The sequence below is a fragment of the Condylura cristata genome, unplaced genomic scaffold (assembly GCF_000260355.1).
Source record: "Condylura cristata isolate star-nosed mole 26May11 unplaced genomic scaffold, ConCri1.0 scaffold00038, whole genome shotgun sequence".
Lineage (NCBI taxonomy): Eukaryota > Metazoa > Chordata > Mammalia > Eulipotyphla > Talpidae > Condylura > Condylura cristata.
In genome coordinates this window covers 751,234-770,219 of record NW_004567139.1, presented here as the reverse complement: position 1 = coordinate 770,219, position 18,986 = coordinate 751,234, and the positions used below count along the sequence as shown (strand labels likewise).

Sequence of the window (18,986 nt, the reverse complement as noted above, 5' to 3'; positions counted from 1 at the left end):
CCCCCTCCCCCTAGAAACGGAAACCACGCGACCCCCGCAGCGGCGCCGGCCGTTGGCTGCCTCACACGTCCTTTCGAACGGCTCCTTCTTGTCATTGGCTGCTGCTGCCCCCGCTTCCGAAACCTCCTTACTACTGGAGCAAATATTTGTCGTTCCGAGTGTTTGGCCCGCCCACTTAGGGGCGGGGCAGACGCTCTCCCAGTCCCAAAGGCCATTGGCTGACAGAGATGTCAGTCAGAGAGATAACGGCGCTTGCCGGGGTGGGTGGGGGGTGGGTGTCTTGGGGAGGGCAACTGGCCTCCAACTTCTAAGGCTGAGTCTCTGAGAGTGAAAGTGTCTGAGAGCGGTGACCTGCTCAGACTTCCTGTCCGAGGGTTTTCTTCACGCTGGGGAGTAAAAAGTTAAACTGCTTCCCAGGGGTCCAGCTGCATTTCTCCACCGAGAACCTCACAATCTAGCGGCTCTAACCCTCGCTAATGAACTGCTTTCCCTCTCCACATGTGCCAGTCACCCACTTTTAAGTGGAAACTTGTTTTCTCGGTTCCCCAGGGCAGAACGTCCTCCCCCACCCCCACCCCCTCTGTCCTGAGCCCCTGGCCACCTGTAGGGCAGCCTTCCACCTTTCCTGTCCAGTCTAGAAATGCTCCGATTCTCTAGTTGGTCTCCGGAGGACGCCACGCGACCAGTGGACGCTCTTCCTCATCCCACCACTTCTCCACCTGGGGTCCCAAGGCAAATGCTAATCAAGCCCCAAATTGATTTGGTAGTGAGTGTGAAATAGACCGGTTGGAACGTTAGGTAACATCTCTGTAACTGGAGTTCTCCAGTTGAAAATTCAATGATGATTGTATTGAACTGTCTCCAATTCAATACTGGATGAGGGCTATATTGAACTGATTTAATTAAATGCAATTTTTAATGATAAATGTTATTAACAGACAACTCAATTTAGAAAGTTGAGAGTGCTATATACAGCAAACCTTTTTCTCCTGCCTCTTTCTTAGGTGAACAGTTTTTTTCTGCATTTAAGTTTGGAAAAAAGAAAATTAGAAGAAAAACTGTTATTAAATCTGGTCTTACTCAAATAATACTCATCCACATGCATGAACCAATTAAGAAGGAAATAGCCTCTTTTTAAGAGATGCACTCCAATATTTTAGTTTTTGCAAGAATTTGTGTATGTTCTGAACAATTTTATACTAAGTGTAACCCTTTAAAAACATTGATTAAAATATTTCAATTTATGTACACATTTGTGTTGCCAGCAGATGACAAGGTTATCGATAATAAACTTTAAAGCATGAAAGGAAGTTCCAGGTAGAATAAAACTGGGTGGAATGGAATGGAATTATGGGAAGAGAAAAAGGGGATGTTAAAAAAGAGTTGGTTGTGAGCCCTCCTTGGTGATGCAATGGGTTAAAGCACAGCACTATGAAGTTATCGCAGTCACTGCAGCACAAGTTCAATCCCCAGCCAGGGAGGTGACCCACATGGCACAGCAGACCTCTCCTGACCTGCCCGCTGCTCCCCTCAGCAGTGTGTTTCAATCCATCTGCCTATTTTGCTCCTCACTCTGTCTCTGGTGAATCCTCTCAACTCCCGCACCTCTGGCCTGTACCCCAGTTCTGTATACATAAATAAATAAATCTTAAAAAAAAAGTGCTGGTTCTGTTTTTAAAATGTAAGATGTTGGCTCTCAAATCACTATGCTTCTTGACTGGAAATGAATCAATATAAAGTTTGTAAAGTGCCAATTATTATAACATACTGGAAATTACTTCCTGTCCAATTATTTAAACTTATCAATAGAATATTTTACATGTCAACATAAACACACCTGAAGGAGGGAAATAGATTTTCAAAATTCTTCAAGGGAGCACAGGACCAAAACGGACTGAAAGCCAGGCCCAGCTTCTTTGTGGACAAGTCCTTGTCAGCAGAGAAGCTGACTGCGCAAGTCCTCCAGCCAAGCTGGGTTGAAATTACCCTTTTCCTATTGTGTGGGAAAGATTCTTTTTTTTTATTTAGTGTAATTGACATATTGAAGTGCATTTATTTTCACAACAAGCTAGTATAACCTGTACTTAGATCAGGAAATAAAATGGTACCAACACCCCAAAAATCCCCCTTCTGCTTGACCAAGTCTCTCTGCTTCTGAACCCACATTTCCAAAACAGGGGTAATAACACCAATCCCTGAGGGCGGAGGTGAGGATTAGATGAACACCTATCTACAGTGCAGTTGGCTAAGTGTGGGTGCAGGGTGTGCTGCTTAGGGTTCGCTGCTGTCACGGTTCCCAATGAGAGCCAGTGCCTCTCTCTCCTTCACCCCAGCCTGGCTTCACATGACTTCCTTAACACACAACTCCTTATAGAGGGGCTTAGACAAGACAGCAGCTACTGGCCTCAGGACCTGATAACAGTGATAGTTACACAAGGGCCCAACAGGAAATGTGCAGACTTTATTAGCTGTGTATCTCTGCTGCCTGCTAGGGCCCCAGAGTCAGCACAGAACTGTTAGGGGATGGTTGAAGGCTGGCATTCTATGGCCTTGGGTGTCTGCCACAGACCCCCCCTCTTCATCTCCAGCTAGGTGATGGGCCCTCGTCAGGAGATCTGACCAGTCTTGGGTGCTGTGCTGTGAGGTTGTGGATAGTTTGATGAGGAGGTATTCACACAAGAGACTAGAAGCTTCTCTTTTCTTCCCTGACCCTTCCACCACACTTGAGGGTAGCTGACCTCCTGACCCCCACATTCCATCACGTCTGTACTAAACAGCCCCACAGGAGTTGGGACAATTTGAACCCCTTCAACCCACCTCCTCTTGAGCCACCCAGTAGCATTTGTAGTTACGCTGAAAGGTCTTCAGAGGCCTGTGGTGGTGGCTGGCTGTCTCCCCGAGGCCCTTAGCTCTCACCGCGGCCACTTCCCCCCTTGGAATCCTTACTTTTCTGGCTCAGTGGCTCTAACTCCTGGCCACTCCAGGCTCTGAGCCATGCCTCTGGAAACCCTGTTGCTTGGGGACAGAGCCAAGGTGTTCCGGGAGGGAGGAAAAGCGGGAACCACAGACCAGCCCCTGTCCCCCCAGGGGATACAGAGGTGAGGCCAGGGGTGACAGGAACCCTTGCAGCTGCTGCTGCTCTGATGACAGTGTCAGAGATGTGTCCACGGCCACGACCAGGCGAGGTGTCCTGGAGGGAGTGTCCTTGCTCTTCAGGAAGTCACCATATCTCAGGGTCTGGGTGGGAGTTCGAGAAAGAGGGAGCAAGTGGTGTGAGGACCCCCACCAGGCCAACCCCACCTAGGGGCAGAAACTGGCAGGAGCTGTGTCTGAGGCCCTCACCCCAGCAGCGGCCTGCAGTCATGATGTGGGGGCCTTGGCTCGACACAGACCACGAAGGAGGCGTGGAAGCCGTGCTGTGCTCGGCCCCACAGCCGCCTGGGCCTGATGCCATGCTGAGACCAACGCAGGCCCGCCCTGGGGTTCTCCTGTGCTGCTCACCTGTGTAGGGGACCCATCATCCTTGGGCAGGCTCGCCCCTGGACTCTGAATCTCCACGGAGGCAGGAAATAAGGCCAGGTCATTGGAAGCAGGGCCTCCCAGAATGTAGCTGGCGTGGCCCTGGGGCAGGGGCTGCTGAAGGAGCTGCAGGATGAGGCTGAGGTCTGAGGTCATGCGGGACTCCAGCCTGCCAGACAGAACCCCACAGTCAGGGCAAGGCTGGGCAGGCTTGGCGAGCGCCCTTCGCGTTCGGAGGGTAGCTCTCAACCTTTAGCCTGCACCCCACTCCCCCAGGATGGAAGGGCAGCCTCGGGCCAGCTGAAGCTGTTGCCCTACTACAATCCACAGCCCACGCCCAGGTCCCCCTGTCTCCGACCAGATCAGCAGGACGCCCTGTGCACCCATCACTTCTGCCCATCACACCCTGCAGTGGGGACTTAACCCCAGGACACACCGCGGCTCAGAGTGGTTGCTGCCCTTAAGAAACCCTCTTGTCCATACCCTGCTGGCAATTTGCAGAGCCAGAATTTGAGCAGAGGGCTGTACTTCCCCAAGCCCGGGCCTGCCACCACAGTCCTGCCACCCGCAGGCCACACCCCTTTCCCAAGGGCCAGAGGGATCTGTTTCTGCAAAGGCTTGCTCCGGGGTCTACTGGGACAGGTCGCCCAGGGAATTGTGCTTTGAGGCAGGGTTGGGAGGGTTGCGATTGAAAGGGCCACCTTCCCAGAACTCGTAGAGCACCCAGCGATGGCCTTGAGCCACCAGGAGAGGGCGCCCGTGCCCACCCCACTGCAGCACCCCAATCCTGGCCCGCAGGGCACTCACCTGTTCACCTGGGCTTGCATCTGCTCTAGCCTGGAGCCTAGCTGCCGAGGCCAGCCATCTGGGTCTCCCTGAGGGTGTGGGGGGCTGTGCCCTGGCCGTGGGGGTACTTGCAGCAACTCAGGCCAGACATCAGATGCATCTGAGATGCTCAGGCAGGGAGACTCGCCTGCTGGAGGGAAATGAAGCTTGCACTTCAGTCTAGCTGGTTCCATAGGCCTGAGCAGCTCAACGAGCAAAAGCCGATACCCTTTCCCTACCTGCCAGGAGGACGCTGGCTTGGGAGAGTGGATCTCCTTACTTGAGTACCCTAGAACTCGAGGTACTGCCCCATAAGCGGTCTAGCTTCCAGGGCTCAGGAGGGGGCCCCAACTTGGGGCGGGAGGCAGCTGGCTGAGCAGGGACCCCTAGGTTTGGCCTTACCATCCAGGGAGCTGCAGCCCAGAGGACTCCCATCCCCTGGTGCCTCTGTGTGGAAGCCGGCCAGGGTGCGGGGTCATGGGTTGGTACCCTGTCCTGGAGACAGCCCTTTCCCTGGCATGGAGAACACAAGGCACAAGGTCTCGACCCAGGCAGAGGGAGGGAGCTCCCTCCTGTCATCAGGAGCTGAGGGCCCCACCCAAGGGGAGGCAGGATGAGAAGGGGCAGGAGGCTGGGCAGGGGCCTGGCCTGGGGCAGGATGAGGCTGGTGGGGGCAGCTTTGCTCACCTGACCGGTTGTCACTAAGCAGGAAGCTTTGGGGGGTCTTGTCACCTGGAGCTTGTTCAGGAGATGACTGGAGACCCCCGCCTGCCTTGTGGGGAACAAGAGCATCAGGTAACAGAGACCAAAGTGGGCAAGCCTCTCTGTTCTCCCCACCTCCTCACCCCAAGGCCCTTGTGGCAACTAGATGAGCATGTGAACAGGTGGCCAGGCCGCCCCGTGATGCTCCGGTGGCTTCCCAAGGTGCTCTCTGTTCAGGTGGGCAGGTGGATGGGGCCTGGAGATGGGCAGACGCCACAGAGTATGGGGGAGACTAGCTTGAGCCATACGGTTGGGGAGAATGCAGAAGGGCGGTTTTTGGTCCTCCCTTTCCTGAATGCCCGTGTGCCACCCTCAGCTTGGGGCTGGGGGTCTTTCCCGGGAAGAAGCTGGCTCTGGAGCCCTGACCCATTCAGGTGCTTTCAGCAAGGCCCTTGGCATCCCACCCTCCTGGCACCATGCGGGGATCAGTTCCTTCTTGCCCTGATATCTGGCCACTAAGCCCTTGGGCCACCTAATGGCTCCCGGCTCCTCAAGGTGGGGTCCTTCTAAGACATTTGCTGGACAGATCAGGAGAGGGGGGAGATGGCAGGTAGGAAGAGAGCAGAGGGCAGGGGTGGGGGCAGCTGTCCACAGCAAGCACAACCCTCTAGAAGCTTGGTTTGGGGTCGTGGCCAGCATTAGCCCTCCTCCTGAGCATGGGGGGGGCAGTGCTGGGGCCTCAGACTAAGCCTACTGTCCCCTCCAAGGTTCCTGTCCCTCTTCTCCACAAGCTGATTCCAGAGCCACCCCTCCACGGGTGCTCCCCAGTCTGCACCTGCTGGCCCCCACACCCTCGTGGCTGCGTGCTGCCTATTAAACTGTGTGACTCCTTATTGCCCTCAAGTTGCTATAATCTCCCCACTGAGCGAGTCTAAGCTTTCTCCACTGAGTAAAGAGGTGAGACAGTTCTTTGCACCCCAGCGATAAGACCATGACCCCACCCCTGCAGGCAGACATGCTCCTTTTCATCTTGGGCGATGTGGTGGGAAAAGCCTCGATTAGGGAGTCAACAGACTTGAGTTTGCCTTCAGCCTCTGCCTTCGACACCCAGCTGATAGTATGGCTGGATGACTTGGGCAGTGAGTTATGTCTCTCTGAGCCTCAGTTTCCTCACCTGAAAAATGGGGATAACACCACCATTGGCAAGGAGACCTACTGAGATGGGACAAGAGGCCTGGGGCTTAGCAGAGTTGGCACCAGTAAATGTACCTGTCATCCTTCTCAGCATTGTGGTGGCCAGGGAGGTGCAGCAGAAAAGATGGATGAGGGTGCAGGATGGGGTTGCAGGGAAGGGAGCTGGGCAGGGGGGTCCCCTCAACCAGGCTCTCGGCAGGTGCCTGGGCACCTCCTGTTGTCAGCTGCTGGAGGGCCACCACCTCCCGGCGCACCCAGCCCAGACTCACATCCCGCAGGTTGAAGGTGACTTCCAGCTTGCTCCAGAAGCTGTCTGCGAAGGCCGGGTACATGTCCAGCACCTCCAGCAGGTCTGTCTGCTGGATCTTGTGCAGGTCACAGTAGGTGAGGGCCCGAACATCTGCACTGGACTTGCCTGGCCGGGCATGGAGGCTGACGGGCTCCCCAAAGATGTCATTCTTTCCTGCCAGCCAGAGGGTCCACTCCAAGCTCTCTTCTGAGGGGCATTCTCCCTCCAGCCTGGGGGTCATCCCCCATCTCCAGGTCTCTCTGGATGACCACCCTCTTCCTGTTATCAGCACCCTCCTATTATTACCCACATTCCACCTAGTACTTCCTCCCTGCTCCCCAGGGGACAGTGAACAGTGAGGCTGCCTGCTCAACCTTCTCTCTCCTCACCCTGCTAAGATGCTGTCAGAGTGTAGGGAGACCCGGAACAGGAGGCACTCAGCAAGGCAAAGGCCTGAGGCTTAGGTTCCCACTCCCCATTTTGGGGCCTGGTAACCAGTATGGCCTTGGCAGAGGAAGCCTGGGAGAAGTCATCTCCCCCCATCTGGCCCCCAGCGACTTTATCTCTAACCTGAGTGTGACCATACACGTACTCCTTGTCCTCCCCTCCCCCAGCCAGAAGCTGTGGAAGGTCAATGCAAGCTGGGGAGGATGGGTGGCAGGGTGGACATGGGCTGGGCATGTGGCACTGTGCCAGCCACAGGATGCAAACATGAATAACACACTCCCACTCACAGGTGCCCCCACCCCATCCCTGAGAGGCAGGAGCCAAAGAAACCGATGAACCTGAGAGCCTTAGAACAGCAGAGAACCAAGAGCCACAGAGGATGGAGAAGCCTGTTCCACCAGGAGTGGTTAGGAGCAAGAGGAGGGGCTTGTATAGAGGGGGCTGGGGCATGAGATTCAAGGGGGACTGGGCTCCCAGGGCTGGGGGAGGGGGCCTTCAGGTCCCTTTGACCTGGCCTTGCTCTGACTTCACCTCCCCCAGTAAAGTCCAGCGCTCTCAACCAGGTGACACCGCCTGGGGGAATTCATGATTTGCACACACAGTGAAGTGTGGAAGCAGATGTCCCTGAGAGAACAGAATCAAAAGTGATTCTCACTTTTGAGAATCAGGCTAAGGCCTCGAGAGGAAAGGGATCCCCCAGGGTCACCCATGAATGTAGAAGCTGGAAAGCTGGGCAACACTATACATGATGAGGGATTATGATCTAATGTTCATTTCCACTCAGGACTAAATAACAGGGTTCATGTCTTGAACTGAAACTTTAATTGGACTGACTTCTTAATTATTCATAAGAATTATCATCCCTTCACATGAAGGCACTTCTAAGGTAGGCTGGGAGTGAGGGCAGAGAGGGGCCTGTGTTCGAGTTCAGTCCTGAAGCACCACTGGGAGCTGCCAGGGAGAGGCCAGGGGCAGGTGCCCCAGGCAAGTGGCAGCATGTGCAAAGGTCCTGGGGTGGCAAACAGGTGGCTCTGGAGAAGCATTAGTATTGTTTGGTCTGTTTATGGAATATAAAGGGTTGCGCTGGGAAGGGATGGAATATTCTGGTCTTAGGAGGGACCAGGTCTGGGACATAGCTCTGTGTTCTTGTGGCACACTTGGAGGTAGAGATGGTCGCACCCAGATGCTGGCACAGGTGAGGGTGCAGGGAAGAAGGGGAGAGAGCATCACACTGGGTGGACACCAATCAAGGACAGGCCAGAGGGAGGGCATGGGCAGAGGACCCTGAGCGGGCCTAACCAGAGGGACTGGAATAGAGCTTCCCCTGGAGACCAAGGCAGGGGAGGCTGAAGTCCAGGACCTGTTCAAGGTCACTAGTAAGCTGGTAAGTGGCAGAGACACTGTGTGCCCCAACGTCTCCTGCCTGGGGATCATAAACGTCCTCCAAGTGCCTCTCTGTCCCTACAGCTGCACTGAAAGAGACTGAGGACCCGCCCCTGTGGAAGGAGGCAGGTGCCTACCTGGGTTTCAGAGTCAGGCCCCTGGCCCTGGCCCCCTGCTTGCCACTGACCCACCACTGAGCCTCAACTTCCCTGTCCAGAAAATGGGATCTACAGCAGAGGCTTGGTTTAAAGATTCAGCTCGCTGGGCATGGAGCTCTTCCCAGCGCACAAACCTGGCAAAAGTTTGTGCCGACCTCATGGCAGGTCGGTAAATGTGCCTGGATCACATTAGGGACCCAGCGAACCATGCAGGCCCCTCCGGTGCCACCTCACCTACCCACACTTCCTGGCCTTCCCGAGACTTACCTAGGATGGCCACCACCACGTCGTCGCGCAGGATCTCGATGGAGCCGCGGGAGATGAAGTAGAGCGTGGAGAGCACGTCTCCGATATGCACCAGCGTGTCCCCTGGCGGAGCGTGCGCCGTCTTGAACTTGACCGCCAGCGCGCGCAGGCAGCCCTTGCTGGCGCCCTGGAAGGCTGGGCAGTGCTGCAGCAGCGCGCGGTGCAGGTGCAGGCAGATGTCCGCCTGCAGGCACTCGGGGAAGCCCTTCAGCACCTGCGAGGTGGGCGGGAGTCCAGCAGCGGGAGCAGGGGTGGGGGCTGGGGCTGGAGGAGCGGTGGGGTCGGGCCCTGGGGGTACCTGTACAGCAGAATCTTGACCTCTAGGAGGAGGGGCATTAGCTAGAGCAGCGGGTTGTTACGCGTCTGCAGCCCCCTGGAGAGCCGCGGCGGGACTCACCGCGTTCATGTCGATGCCGTTGGTGTAGGACCAGGTGTGCTGGAAACACTCCTCCAGGCGCTGCCGCAGCGGGCTGGGGATCTGGTGGAAGCGGATGAACTCGCGCACCCGCAGCATCTGCGTGTGGAAGCGCGCGGTGCCAGAGTACAGGCGCTGGATGATGGCAGACACGTTGCCAAAGATGCTGGCGTACATGAGGGCTGGGGCGGGGGAGCAGGGTTCCGAGAGTCAGCACCGCCCACCTCCCCACCCCGCCGCACCCCCCAGGCCTGCTTCAGGCCCCCTCTTCCTGGGATTGCTCCCCATCAGGGACCCCCTCCTTCCAGTGCAAAGTCAAAAGTGCCCAGACAGTGCCAGAGCACCTGGGGACAAAGCTGGCCAAGTTCCCTGCCCTCCCTCCGCGCCCTGCGCCCTTTGGCACTTCCGTGGGCCCAGAGCCCAAACTTCTGCAAGTGAAAAACTAGGGCAATGGATTTTTTTAGTCGGGTCTGTTTTCTCTTTCAAGTTGTAAAAATATAAAGGAAAACTCTTGGTCTCTTGTTCTCACCTCCTTTTCTTCTTGTTTTTGTTTTTCTGGGCTTTCACATCTCTAAATACTTTGAACATGACAACTTCATCACTTCCACACTGCCTCCTGCGTTCCTAACCCCGTGTCTAGGGAGGCAGGCGGCACAGAGAGGGGTGTGAGAGCCCCCACTTCCTTCAGCCGTCCCCATGAGCCGCGCCTCTGTGTCACCTCTGACGAGTTAGGACCTTTGCTTTCCCTGAGCTGTAAACCGAATTGCCCCCGGCAGGGTGGGGGTGGGAGCAGCCCCTGGCAGGGCCAGCTTCTCGGCCACAGAGCTGGGCGAGGGCTCTGTGCCTGGCTTGATGCTCTGCTGTCCCGACCTTGAAGCCCTTAATACATTTTTTAACAAAGGGCTCCACGTTTCCATTTGACGCTGGGCCCTGCACGGAATGTTGTGGGTCCTTGTGCCTGGCCGATAGCCAGGGCTGCCAGGCCCCTCACAGCACACAGCACGTGCCTGCACACATGTGGCTTACTGATGCACCCCCCCCCCCAGTGCTGCACACTTAGGGTCAGCCTCTCACACTGTGGCTGCGCTCTGGGGCACCTATTACAAAACTAGAACTCCGGCCCCATGGACAAGGCCGGGGGCTCGAGACGGCACTCACAGCCGATGAGCATGACGCAGATGGAGAAGACCTTCTCAGAGTTGGTGTTGGGCGAAACATTGCCGAAGCCCACGCTGGTGAGGCTGCTGAAGGTGAAGTACAGGGCCGTGACGTACTTGTCCTGCACCGAGGGGCCCGAGGCTGGGTCGCTGCCGTTGTAGTGCTTGCCAAGCTGTGCGCTCAGGCTGTCCAGCCAGCCGATCTTGGGCTGCAGGTAGGGCCGCTCCACTTTGCCGATGGCGTACCAGATGCAGGCCAGCCAGTGGGCGATGAGCGCGAAGGTGCACATGAGCAGGAAAAGCACGGCCGCTCCATACTCGGAGTAGCGGTCCAGCTTCCGGGCCACACGCACCAGCCGAAGCAGCCGTGCTGTCTTCAGCAGCCCAATCAGAGTCGTGGTCTGGGTAGGGGGGCAGAGAGGGAGACGTGGGGCTGGGGGTCGGTCCTTGGAAGGGTCTGTTCCGGACTGCATCTGTTCATTCTCGCATGCAGTCATACAGTCATTCAACAAACACTTGTAGTGGTGCTGGGCAGTGGGGAACAGTGCAGGACCTTCTGGAGCTCTCAGCGTAGAGCTCGAGATCGTGTTATTGGCGAGAGACTAAAGTCCAAGGGGAATATGGAGGAAGGACAGGCCGAGACGGCAGGGCAGGGCAGAGGAAGCTTCGCAGAGGCGGTGACACTGAGGATTGAGGAACGGGGCTGGGTGTCCAGAGGGAGAAGGAAAGGATACTCCGGGCACAGGGAAGGGTATTCCAGCGCAAGCAAAGGCGTGGAGTGCGATGTGGCGCCACCCATGAGGGGCACCAGTGACTCTACAGCCTGGAACCCAGAGTTGAGGGTGGTGGCACATTAAGAAATAAGCCTGGGCCCTCCCTGGTGGCGCAGCGGGTTAAAGCACAGCACTGAGAATCTAAAGCCGCTTCCTCATGAGTTTGATTCCCGCCTGCCCCGGAGGAGATCCACATGGTATGGCAGACCTCTCCTGGCCCGCCCGCTGCTCCCCTCAGCAGTGTACTTCGTAGATCTGCCTGTTCTGTTCCCCACTCTGTCTCTGTGAAGCCTCTCACTGCCCCTGAGCCTCTGGCCTGTACCCCAGTTCTGTATGAACAAATAAATAAAAATCTTAAAAAAAAAAAAAAGAAATAAGCCTGGAAGGGGGACAGGGTCTCGGGGTCTGATCCTGCGGGCTCAGGGTCCACACAGAACTTGGCTTTTCTGCTGTGCTGTCACTGAAGCTTCCGAGGACAGGGGCAGGCTAGGGCAGAGGCAGATGGGCGAGCTCAGGCTGCAGTGTAGCAGGAAGGGAGGCTGGCAGAGATGGGGACAGAGGCGCCAGTGTCCAGGCAAGAGCAGGGGCGCTGGAGAGGACTTGGGGGTGGGTGTGACAGCAGCCAGTAAGCACGGAGCAGGAAGCCATGAGAGACACCCCTGCTGCACAGGCTGGGGGCGTTGGGGCACGTGGAGCCCAGAAAGCAAAGCTGACTGGCGCGGAGCTGACCTGGAACAGGTCGCAAGAGGACAGAGTGAGACTGGAGCTACGAGAAAGCCCTCATGCCCCCGTGAGCAGGGGGAGCAGGGGGCGAGAAGGGGGTCAGGCTACAGTGAGGAAGCAGCCTTTGTATTTCCTTTGTTTGAGGGTTTGAGGAATGCCCATTCCAGAAGGGCCAGGATTCTGGGGGCCGAGGGCCTGTCAGAGCCTGAGCTGCCCGGAGAGATGGGCAGAGAGGGGCCCTGGGGACACAGCCTCAGCCGGACCGTCTCGGGGGCGGGAGGCGACAGACGCCCGGGGTCCCGCTCACCGTGACCAGGTGCCTGGCGCCAGGCTGTGTTTTGCTCACCTCGTCAGAGCCGGTGCGGAAGATGAGGAGGTCGAAGGGGATGGCGGCCACCATGTCGATGAGGAACCAGCCCTTGAAGTAGTGGACGGCGATGCGGCGGGGGTGGCTGACCACCTCGTCGTTGGCGTTGACGTAGGTGGTGCGGAAGTTGATGACAATGTCCACGACGAACATGATGTCCACGATGAGGTCCACCACGGTCAGCGGGCTGCAGGTGTAGCTGCAGTTCCCTTGCTGGGACTCGTCCTGGTCACTGAGCAGGAAGGCGGCCGAGTAGGGGGTGAAGACGGCCGTGTAGATGACCAGCAGCAGGATGAGCCAGTCCCACACGGCCTTGAAGGGGCTGTAGTGCAGGAGGGTCCCCCGGTGGAGGCGTGGTGCCTGCAGCTTGTACTCCGGCAGCACGTCTGCTCCCAGGGACAGCACCTGTGGGCATCCCGGGGTGACCCGTGGGTGGCCACCCCTGAAGAAAGGGGTCTGGGAGGGGGAAGCCTGGGAAGAGGGCCCTAGGAGAGGTGGGTGACCTGGACTGTGGAAGGCAGAGAGGACGAGGCAAAGATGGGGTGGGGCCGATAGGAGGGGCCAGATCGCAGAGGATGGTGTGTTGAGTGCAGAGAGGAGGTGGGGTTCAGGGGTGTAGCTCTGCCCCATAGTTAGCGCAGGTTTGAAACTCACAAGCCCCCTCGAAGCAGGCCAGCCCAGAGTGGGTGGAGATGGGTTTGGGGAGGTGGGAGGGCAGGGGACGGTCACGCACAGGGTCAGCATGTTTCAGGGAAGAGCCAGGATGGAGGGGGTCAGTCCTCCCTGATAGACCCGGGAGGCTCCCGCTGGCCAGAGTTCCTGACAGGGACACTGTCCTCCAGAATAACTTGTTCGTGTCTGTCTCCTCCCCATCCTATGTCCACCCCCTGGCTCCTCTGGCTGGAGGTGGCATTACCGACAGGCCCTCTGACGCCAGCCTTCCTGGCTCAAGGAGCTGGTCAGCAGGTGATGGCCTCGGGATGGATCTTAGGTCTCAAGAATCCGTCTTAAACAGGGCATGAGGCTTGGGGTTCAGACAGCAGGGGACTGGACAACTTGGCTCCCTCATGTCGCCCAGGTCCCAGAGGAGCCCAGAACCCGAGAAGGAACCTTTGAGGCCTGTCCGCCCTGCCCTGCGGCCTTTACCTGCGTGACCTTCTCGGTGACGTTCTGTGTCCTCTCCAGCACTTTGTGGGGCGCGATGATCTCAATCTCTGTGCTGGAGCCTGGGCGGTGCTTCTCCAGGTTGAACTCCACGAAGTTGAGTGTGAACTGTGGGATCTGGCTGATGGTCCTGTACTTGACCTTGACCTTGCCAGGCCCCTGCGCCCCTGGCCTGCCATGAGAACCCTCTGAAACCAGCGCCAGGGTCAGAGCAGCCAGGGCCACGGAGCCCCCACGCTCCCCTCCCACAGGCACCTGTGTCCCTGTCTCACCCGAGCCCAGGAAGCTCTGGGACAGCAGACGCTGGGACAGGCTGCGGCTCCCGCTCTTGGCCAGGAGCTGCGCCAGGTCCTCGAAGTTGAGGATGAACATGATGACAGCCCCGTCCTCATTCTTCACAGGCACCACGTCCACTAGGCAGCGGAAGCTGGAGGCTGTAAACACCACGGGGGGTGGTTACCAAGGGTCTCCGGCAGCGACCTGGCCAGGGAAGCTAGGGAACGGATGGTGACGGCAAGTTAGAGTGACGGGGGCCTGCCCCATGCTGCCACCTCTCGCCCTTTCCAGACCTCTGGCCAAGCCTCACCTGCTCCCAGTCCCAGTGCCCAGCCTTGGGTCCCTGCGCCCCTGGCTAGTCACTGTACAGACGGTCTGGACCATGACCAGGGCTCCTTCCCCACCTGCAGGGCAGAGGTGGGCACAGCAGCTAAGCTGCTTAGGAGATAAGGTAGCATCAGACCCAAGGCCACACTCAGCCCTCAGCTCAGGGCTTAACCTCAAGGTTTGCTGCTATTGTGATTTAAGCTGAGCAGATGGGGGTGGGTTAAGGAAGGGGGGTGAGGTCGGCCATTCTGCCCCCATGGAGCTCTGGCCAGTCCTGTGTTCAGCTCCCACATTACTAGCCCGCACCAGTGCCCTGCTCCCCTGGAGCCAGGAGGGACTCACACCAAGGCTGGGCACCGAGCCCGTTGGCACATTAGGCTTCTGTCTCTCCGGTGGAGCCCAGTGGACCTTTGGGGGGCAGGAGGGAGCGCCTGGGGTTCTGAAGATCTGACCTGCTGGGGCTGAGAGGGGACATGGGGCAGCTTAGAGAATGGGCTTGTCAGGGAGGAGCAGGCTGGAGTCAAGGCGAGGCCGGCCGGGAAAGGGCGAGGGGCCCAAGGCTGGGCACTGGGACCGGGAGGCAGGTGGGGCTTGGGCAGGGCCTGGAAAGGGTGAGAGGTGGCAGCGAGGGGGCAGGTCCTCTGTCACTCTCCTTCCTCGGGCACCCCAGATCCGGTCCCTGACCCTATTGTGGGCTGGGGGGGTGATCCCCCCAGGAGCTCCCTTTCCATAATTGCATGTCACTCAACTCAAACTGCTGGGGGGTGTCAGCCCAAAGTTCACCCTCAGGAGGTTTGTGTCTCTGGCTTGCCACAGCCAGCCCCGTCCTGCTGCAGTTTGTTGGCTGAAGGGAAGAATGCGTGTAAATGTGAGTGGCTGCCAGGAGTTTACTACTTTGAGGTCCACTGAAATCACTTCCCCAGACACCCTATTCAGCACCGCCTCTCACCACCAGCGCCTCCCTAGCACTTTCCTCTGGGAAATCCTCCAGCAGTCACCTGCAGTAGATTCCTGTGAGGGGGAGATCTGACTGCTGTCCTTCTCCCCTTTCACACTTTTATGGGGTTCTAGTCTTGTGACCATCTCCACTCCTCCTTCCCTAGTAATTTGGTATTTTTCCTAGTAAAGGCAGATGGAGAGGGAGTTTCTCAGGGGCCTCTGAGCCCTGTCTCGTGGGTTTTTGTTAAGAACCTGGTCTCTTTGAGCCCAACTTTGTACAGCTAAGTGATGTGGCGATATATGGGTACAGACCTACTTCAACTTGGGAAGCTGTGAGTGGGTTATCCTACAGGGGAAACGAGGATTATAAATAAGCCAGCTAGTGGGCTGTTCGGGACCCTGTCCCTCCTCGCTGGACTTGAGGGGAGGAGGTATTGGCCTGAGGAGGGAAGAAACTGCTCATAAGATGTATGTAATTATGACAAAGAAGAATCTCGGGTCCGAGTAGGCCACGAGGTGAACATATCAACATATTAGCTGAGCAGTGCAACCTTCCCTTTGAGCAATACAGGCCAGGAAGCTCCTTTTCCACATTTCAGGTCACTCTCAGGCAGGTCCAGGTGATCAAGTGCTTGCTAAGAGGCCATGGAAGTGCTGAGCATGGTGTGACTAACTTAGTATTTAGAGTGATGGGGCATGTGGGTCATTCTCCATTTTCATCCAGGGCCAGCCTTCAGGGTCCCCGGGGCCCTCAGCAGGTCTGAAACCTGAGTCCTGCTCTCAGAGGGCCAAGATCTGGCCTTGACTTCTTCCTCATACCAGGCACATGCCCTGCTGAGGGGACCCTCAGGGCTCTGAGCTGGCATCATTAGGGTTCTGGGCTTGGCCTTCCCCTCTGGAGCTCCAGCAGAGCTCTGGGGCTCAGGAGAGGGACAGAGAAAGACTTGTGGTCCCCCCATCCTATCCTGCTTCCCACCAGGACCCTTCTCACTCTGCTGACTGTCACCTCCTCCTACAATGATGTGAAGAGGTGAAATCACAGCTTTTAAAAATATTCCGACTTCATTAACCCTGAGTGCTGTCAAACCAAACCAGATTCTTCTGAGTCTCCCATTTGCTGTCCCTGTCCGTTGAGCTTCCCAGCTGCTACTTCCTCAGGTGGCAGCAGCAGTGGACAGGAGGACAGTCAGGATCTTCCCTAGAAGCACTGGGGAAGCCCTTGAACAGACACGCAGGCACACACGCATACCCATGTTTGTGTTCACATTTATGCTCAAGCTCCACAACAGGCTCCTGGACTTCAGGGTCTCAGCAGCCCGTGGTTCCAATCCAAAAGTAAAGGGCAAAGCCTGCCTTTTACCTGCACCCAGGTGGCCCTCGGGAAATCCCTCCTTTGGGGTTTCCTCCAAAGTCCCATCTCTGAGCACAGAGGCAGTTGGGACCCTGTCTCCCCTCTTGGAAACAATTATCTTTGAGGGAAGAATTCAGAATATGTGGGTCCCAGTCCCAAGGTGGATGCCAGAAGTGGGATCTTGGGTAAATCCCTGCTCTTTCCTGAGCCTTGGTTTCCTCATCCATGAAATGAAGGGGTCTATCTAAGCAGTGGTTCTTAACCTTAGCAGAACATCAGAACCACTAGAAATATTTTTCCAAATAGACCTGCTTGAGACTCTCTCACCTGAGTCAGCCTCTTTCTAGGCAAGGTGTGTTTTGGAAAGCATGCCCCAGGTAATTCTGATGTAGAACCAGGTTGCGGGTGGGGTGGGGTGTGGGGAGTTGGTCCAGTGATTTTAAAAGGACTTTCAGGATCCTAGTTCCCAAACATCTCTCCCCTCCCCTCCGGTGGAGACTTGAAGATCCTGTGTTGGGGGGAGGGGTCTTACAGGGTTGCAGAACCCTGCTCCACCCTTATCCTACAATGCTGTTGTGTTTGTTACTGGACTGGCAGTAACATCCCAAACTGGGTGAGCCCCCAGTCGGGTAAGCGCCAATCACCTCCTCCTTAAAGAGCTGGGCTACAATGGGAACCAGGACCACCCCTCTTTCCCACTCAGCAGTACCCATGCCCAGCCTGACCACAGAGGCCAGGGGGGTGACTCCTCCTTAATCCCCAGAACAGATGGAAATGAGGAAAGGTTAATTTCCGTCCCAGCTGCCTGACAGCTGGGGCTGACAGTGACAGAGTGGACAACAAGGAGAAGGGGACACGGGGGAGGGATGGTGGAGATAGAGGCCCTGCCCAACACCAGGACCAGTCAGTGGCTCAGCCTGGTCTCTGGCCTCTGAAAAGGCCCTCAGAAGGCATTGTACCGAATGCCTGTGGCTTGCCCCACCGGAAGCCTTCAAACAGGCCCAGAGAGAGACAAGACTCGCTTGGCCCTTTGGGCCCTGGGTCCATGCCCTTCCCAGGGCCACCCTGACTGGACAAGGGAGGCACCCAGCCTGCTCTGCAGGACCTGTGGTGCGAGGGTGCCTCACCATCCTTGCGGTAGTAGAGGATGTCCACCTTGCATTCCTCAGCCCCCAGCAGGGCCTGCGCCAGGCGGGACACAGCGCTGCGGGGAGTGTTGGGGCCCGTGAGGAAGTCGCAGGTGCAGGGGCGCTGCATCACCTCCATCCTGGAGTAGCCAAAGAGCTCGCAGAAGCCGTCGTTGCAGTAAATGATGGCGCAGTTCTCCATCTGAGCATTGGCAATGAGGAACTTCCGACCTGGAGTGGGGGTGAGAGGTGGGAAGCCCGCAGCAGTGGTGGCGAGGAGAGGGAGGCAGGGAGGACACTATTGGGACTCTTGGCAGGGGCGAGGGGAGATGCAGTGGGCCAGCAGACGGTGACCAGCAAGGAGGAGGGGCAGGGCAGGTCTGGGAAGATAGGGAAGGCCAGGGAGGCCTGGGCCATGTGGGCAGTCAGCGGGCTCCTGAGAGACAGTGGTCAGGAGGGGGTAGCAGGAGTGAGACTAGAGAATAAGGGTCAGGGGAGTCCAGTCTGGGGACTGTGGGAAGACCAGGGCAGCAATGGGGTCAGTGAAGTGGGAGGGAGGTTCAAGCTTCCTTGTGGCCAGGTAGAGGAATCAGGATGTAACCAGAAGAGGGTCAGTCAGGTCTAGGAAGAGCTCCTGGAAAGACTGCACTGGCTAAGGACATGAGGTGAAAATAGGGAATCAAGGAAACTGCTGGGGAAAAGGCCAGGTGCAAGAAAGGGAGGTCTAGGCTTAGGGCACCAGGAATAACTCTGGGGGGCCCCTGAGTGCCAGGAGAGAAGATGGCATTTGAGGGGTCTGCTGGAGAAATTGTTCCAGGATGTCCAGGGGAAAGATGTTAGATTTGGCATCCTGTGCCCTCCACCCTGCTCCATTCAAAGTTGGTCAAGGGATGGGCCCCTCCAGCTACCACACCAGGACTCCAGATCCCCCTACCCCAGGGCACACACTCACTCTGGCCCTCGAACTTGCGGATGATGGTGTCCAGGTAAGTGTTCTGGGGAGCGACGTGGCCCCTGCGGACCGGCATCTTTCAGTTTCGGTCGCTGGCGGGCGCCAACAGCGCACCAGCTTCCTGGGTCTCCGCTTGTCCTCGGGGCTAAGCGGCGTCCGACTCCGGTGGGCGCCGCTCCGGGTGAGGGCGGCCAGGCTCTGTGCCCCGCCTGCCTGCCTGCCTGCCTGCCTGCCTGCCTGCCTGCCTGCCTGCCTGCGTCTACCCTCCGTTGCCCTCCCGGCCGCTCACCGCTCCTCCTCCCCTCGGCTCCCGCCCGGGAGCTGTCCGCGCGGAGGTGCTGAAAGAAGTCGCTCAGCGTCGGCGGGGTGGGGGCAACATCTCCCGGACCCCACGGGGTAGGGGCGGGGCTATGACTCCTGGGGCGTGGCCAAATGGGAGTAGGGGTTCTCCGGAGTTCCTATTCTAAAGGCCAGTGGCCTCAGCTAAAGGAACCGGTTCCAAAGCAACAGGACTTGGCCAGGCCGTCTCTCAGACAGTGAGGGAGCAGACCGGAGTGTTAGAAGTCTCAGATGGTCTTCTACTGAAGGTTCT

General features: G+C 57.5%; 1 protein-coding gene across 6 annotated transcripts; it reads right to left on the bottom strand.

Moving 5' to 3' along the window:
- Window positions 1–2,440: 2,440 nt before the first annotated feature.
- On the bottom strand, window positions 2,441–18,628 carry KCNH6 (potassium channel, voltage gated eag related subfamily H, member 6). 6 transcript variants are annotated; one of them, XM_012733101.1, is made up of 14 exons: window positions 18,395–18,628; window positions 17,443–17,673; window positions 14,370–14,486; window positions 13,695–13,856; window positions 13,405–13,610; window positions 12,238–12,663; window positions 10,397–10,796; window positions 9,221–9,420; window positions 8,785–9,037; window positions 6,510–6,703; window positions 5,032–5,116; window positions 4,327–4,495; window positions 3,502–3,688; window positions 2,441–3,237 (listed from the first exon to the last, which is right to left on the bottom strand). In XM_012733101.1, exons 1-14 carry the CDS (start codon window positions 18,468–18,470, stop codon window positions 2,965–2,967), a joined length of 2,979 nt encoding a protein of 992 aa, XP_012588555.1. In that variant the 5' UTR covers window positions 18,471–18,628; the 3' UTR covers window positions 2,441–2,964. The 6 variants fall into 6 exon arrangements, with proteins under 6 accessions (XP_012588555.1, XP_012588556.1, XP_012588557.1 ...); XM_012733102.1 differs by having other exon boundaries at window positions 4,327–4,492; window positions 18,395–18,626; XM_012733103.1 differs by lacking the exon at window positions 14,370–14,486 and having other exon boundaries at window positions 18,395–18,622.
- Window positions 18,629–18,986: the final 358 nt, after the last annotated feature.

Excerpts from the sequence above, each read along its gene's own strand:
- KCNH6 (XM_012733101.1), bottom strand. The coding sequence starts at position 18,470 with ATGCCGGTCCGCAGGGGCCACGTCGCTCCCCAGAACACTTACCTGGAC. Across the intron at positions 14,487-17,442 it reads CCTCTACTACCGCAAGGATG|CCCCAGCAGGTCAGATCTTC; the intron begins GTGAGGCACCCT and ends GTCCCCTCTCAG. Across the intron at positions 13,611-13,694 it reads CCAGAGCTTCCTGGGCTCGG|AGGGTTCTCATGGCAGGCCA; the intron begins GTGAGACAGGGA and ends CGCTGGTTTCAG.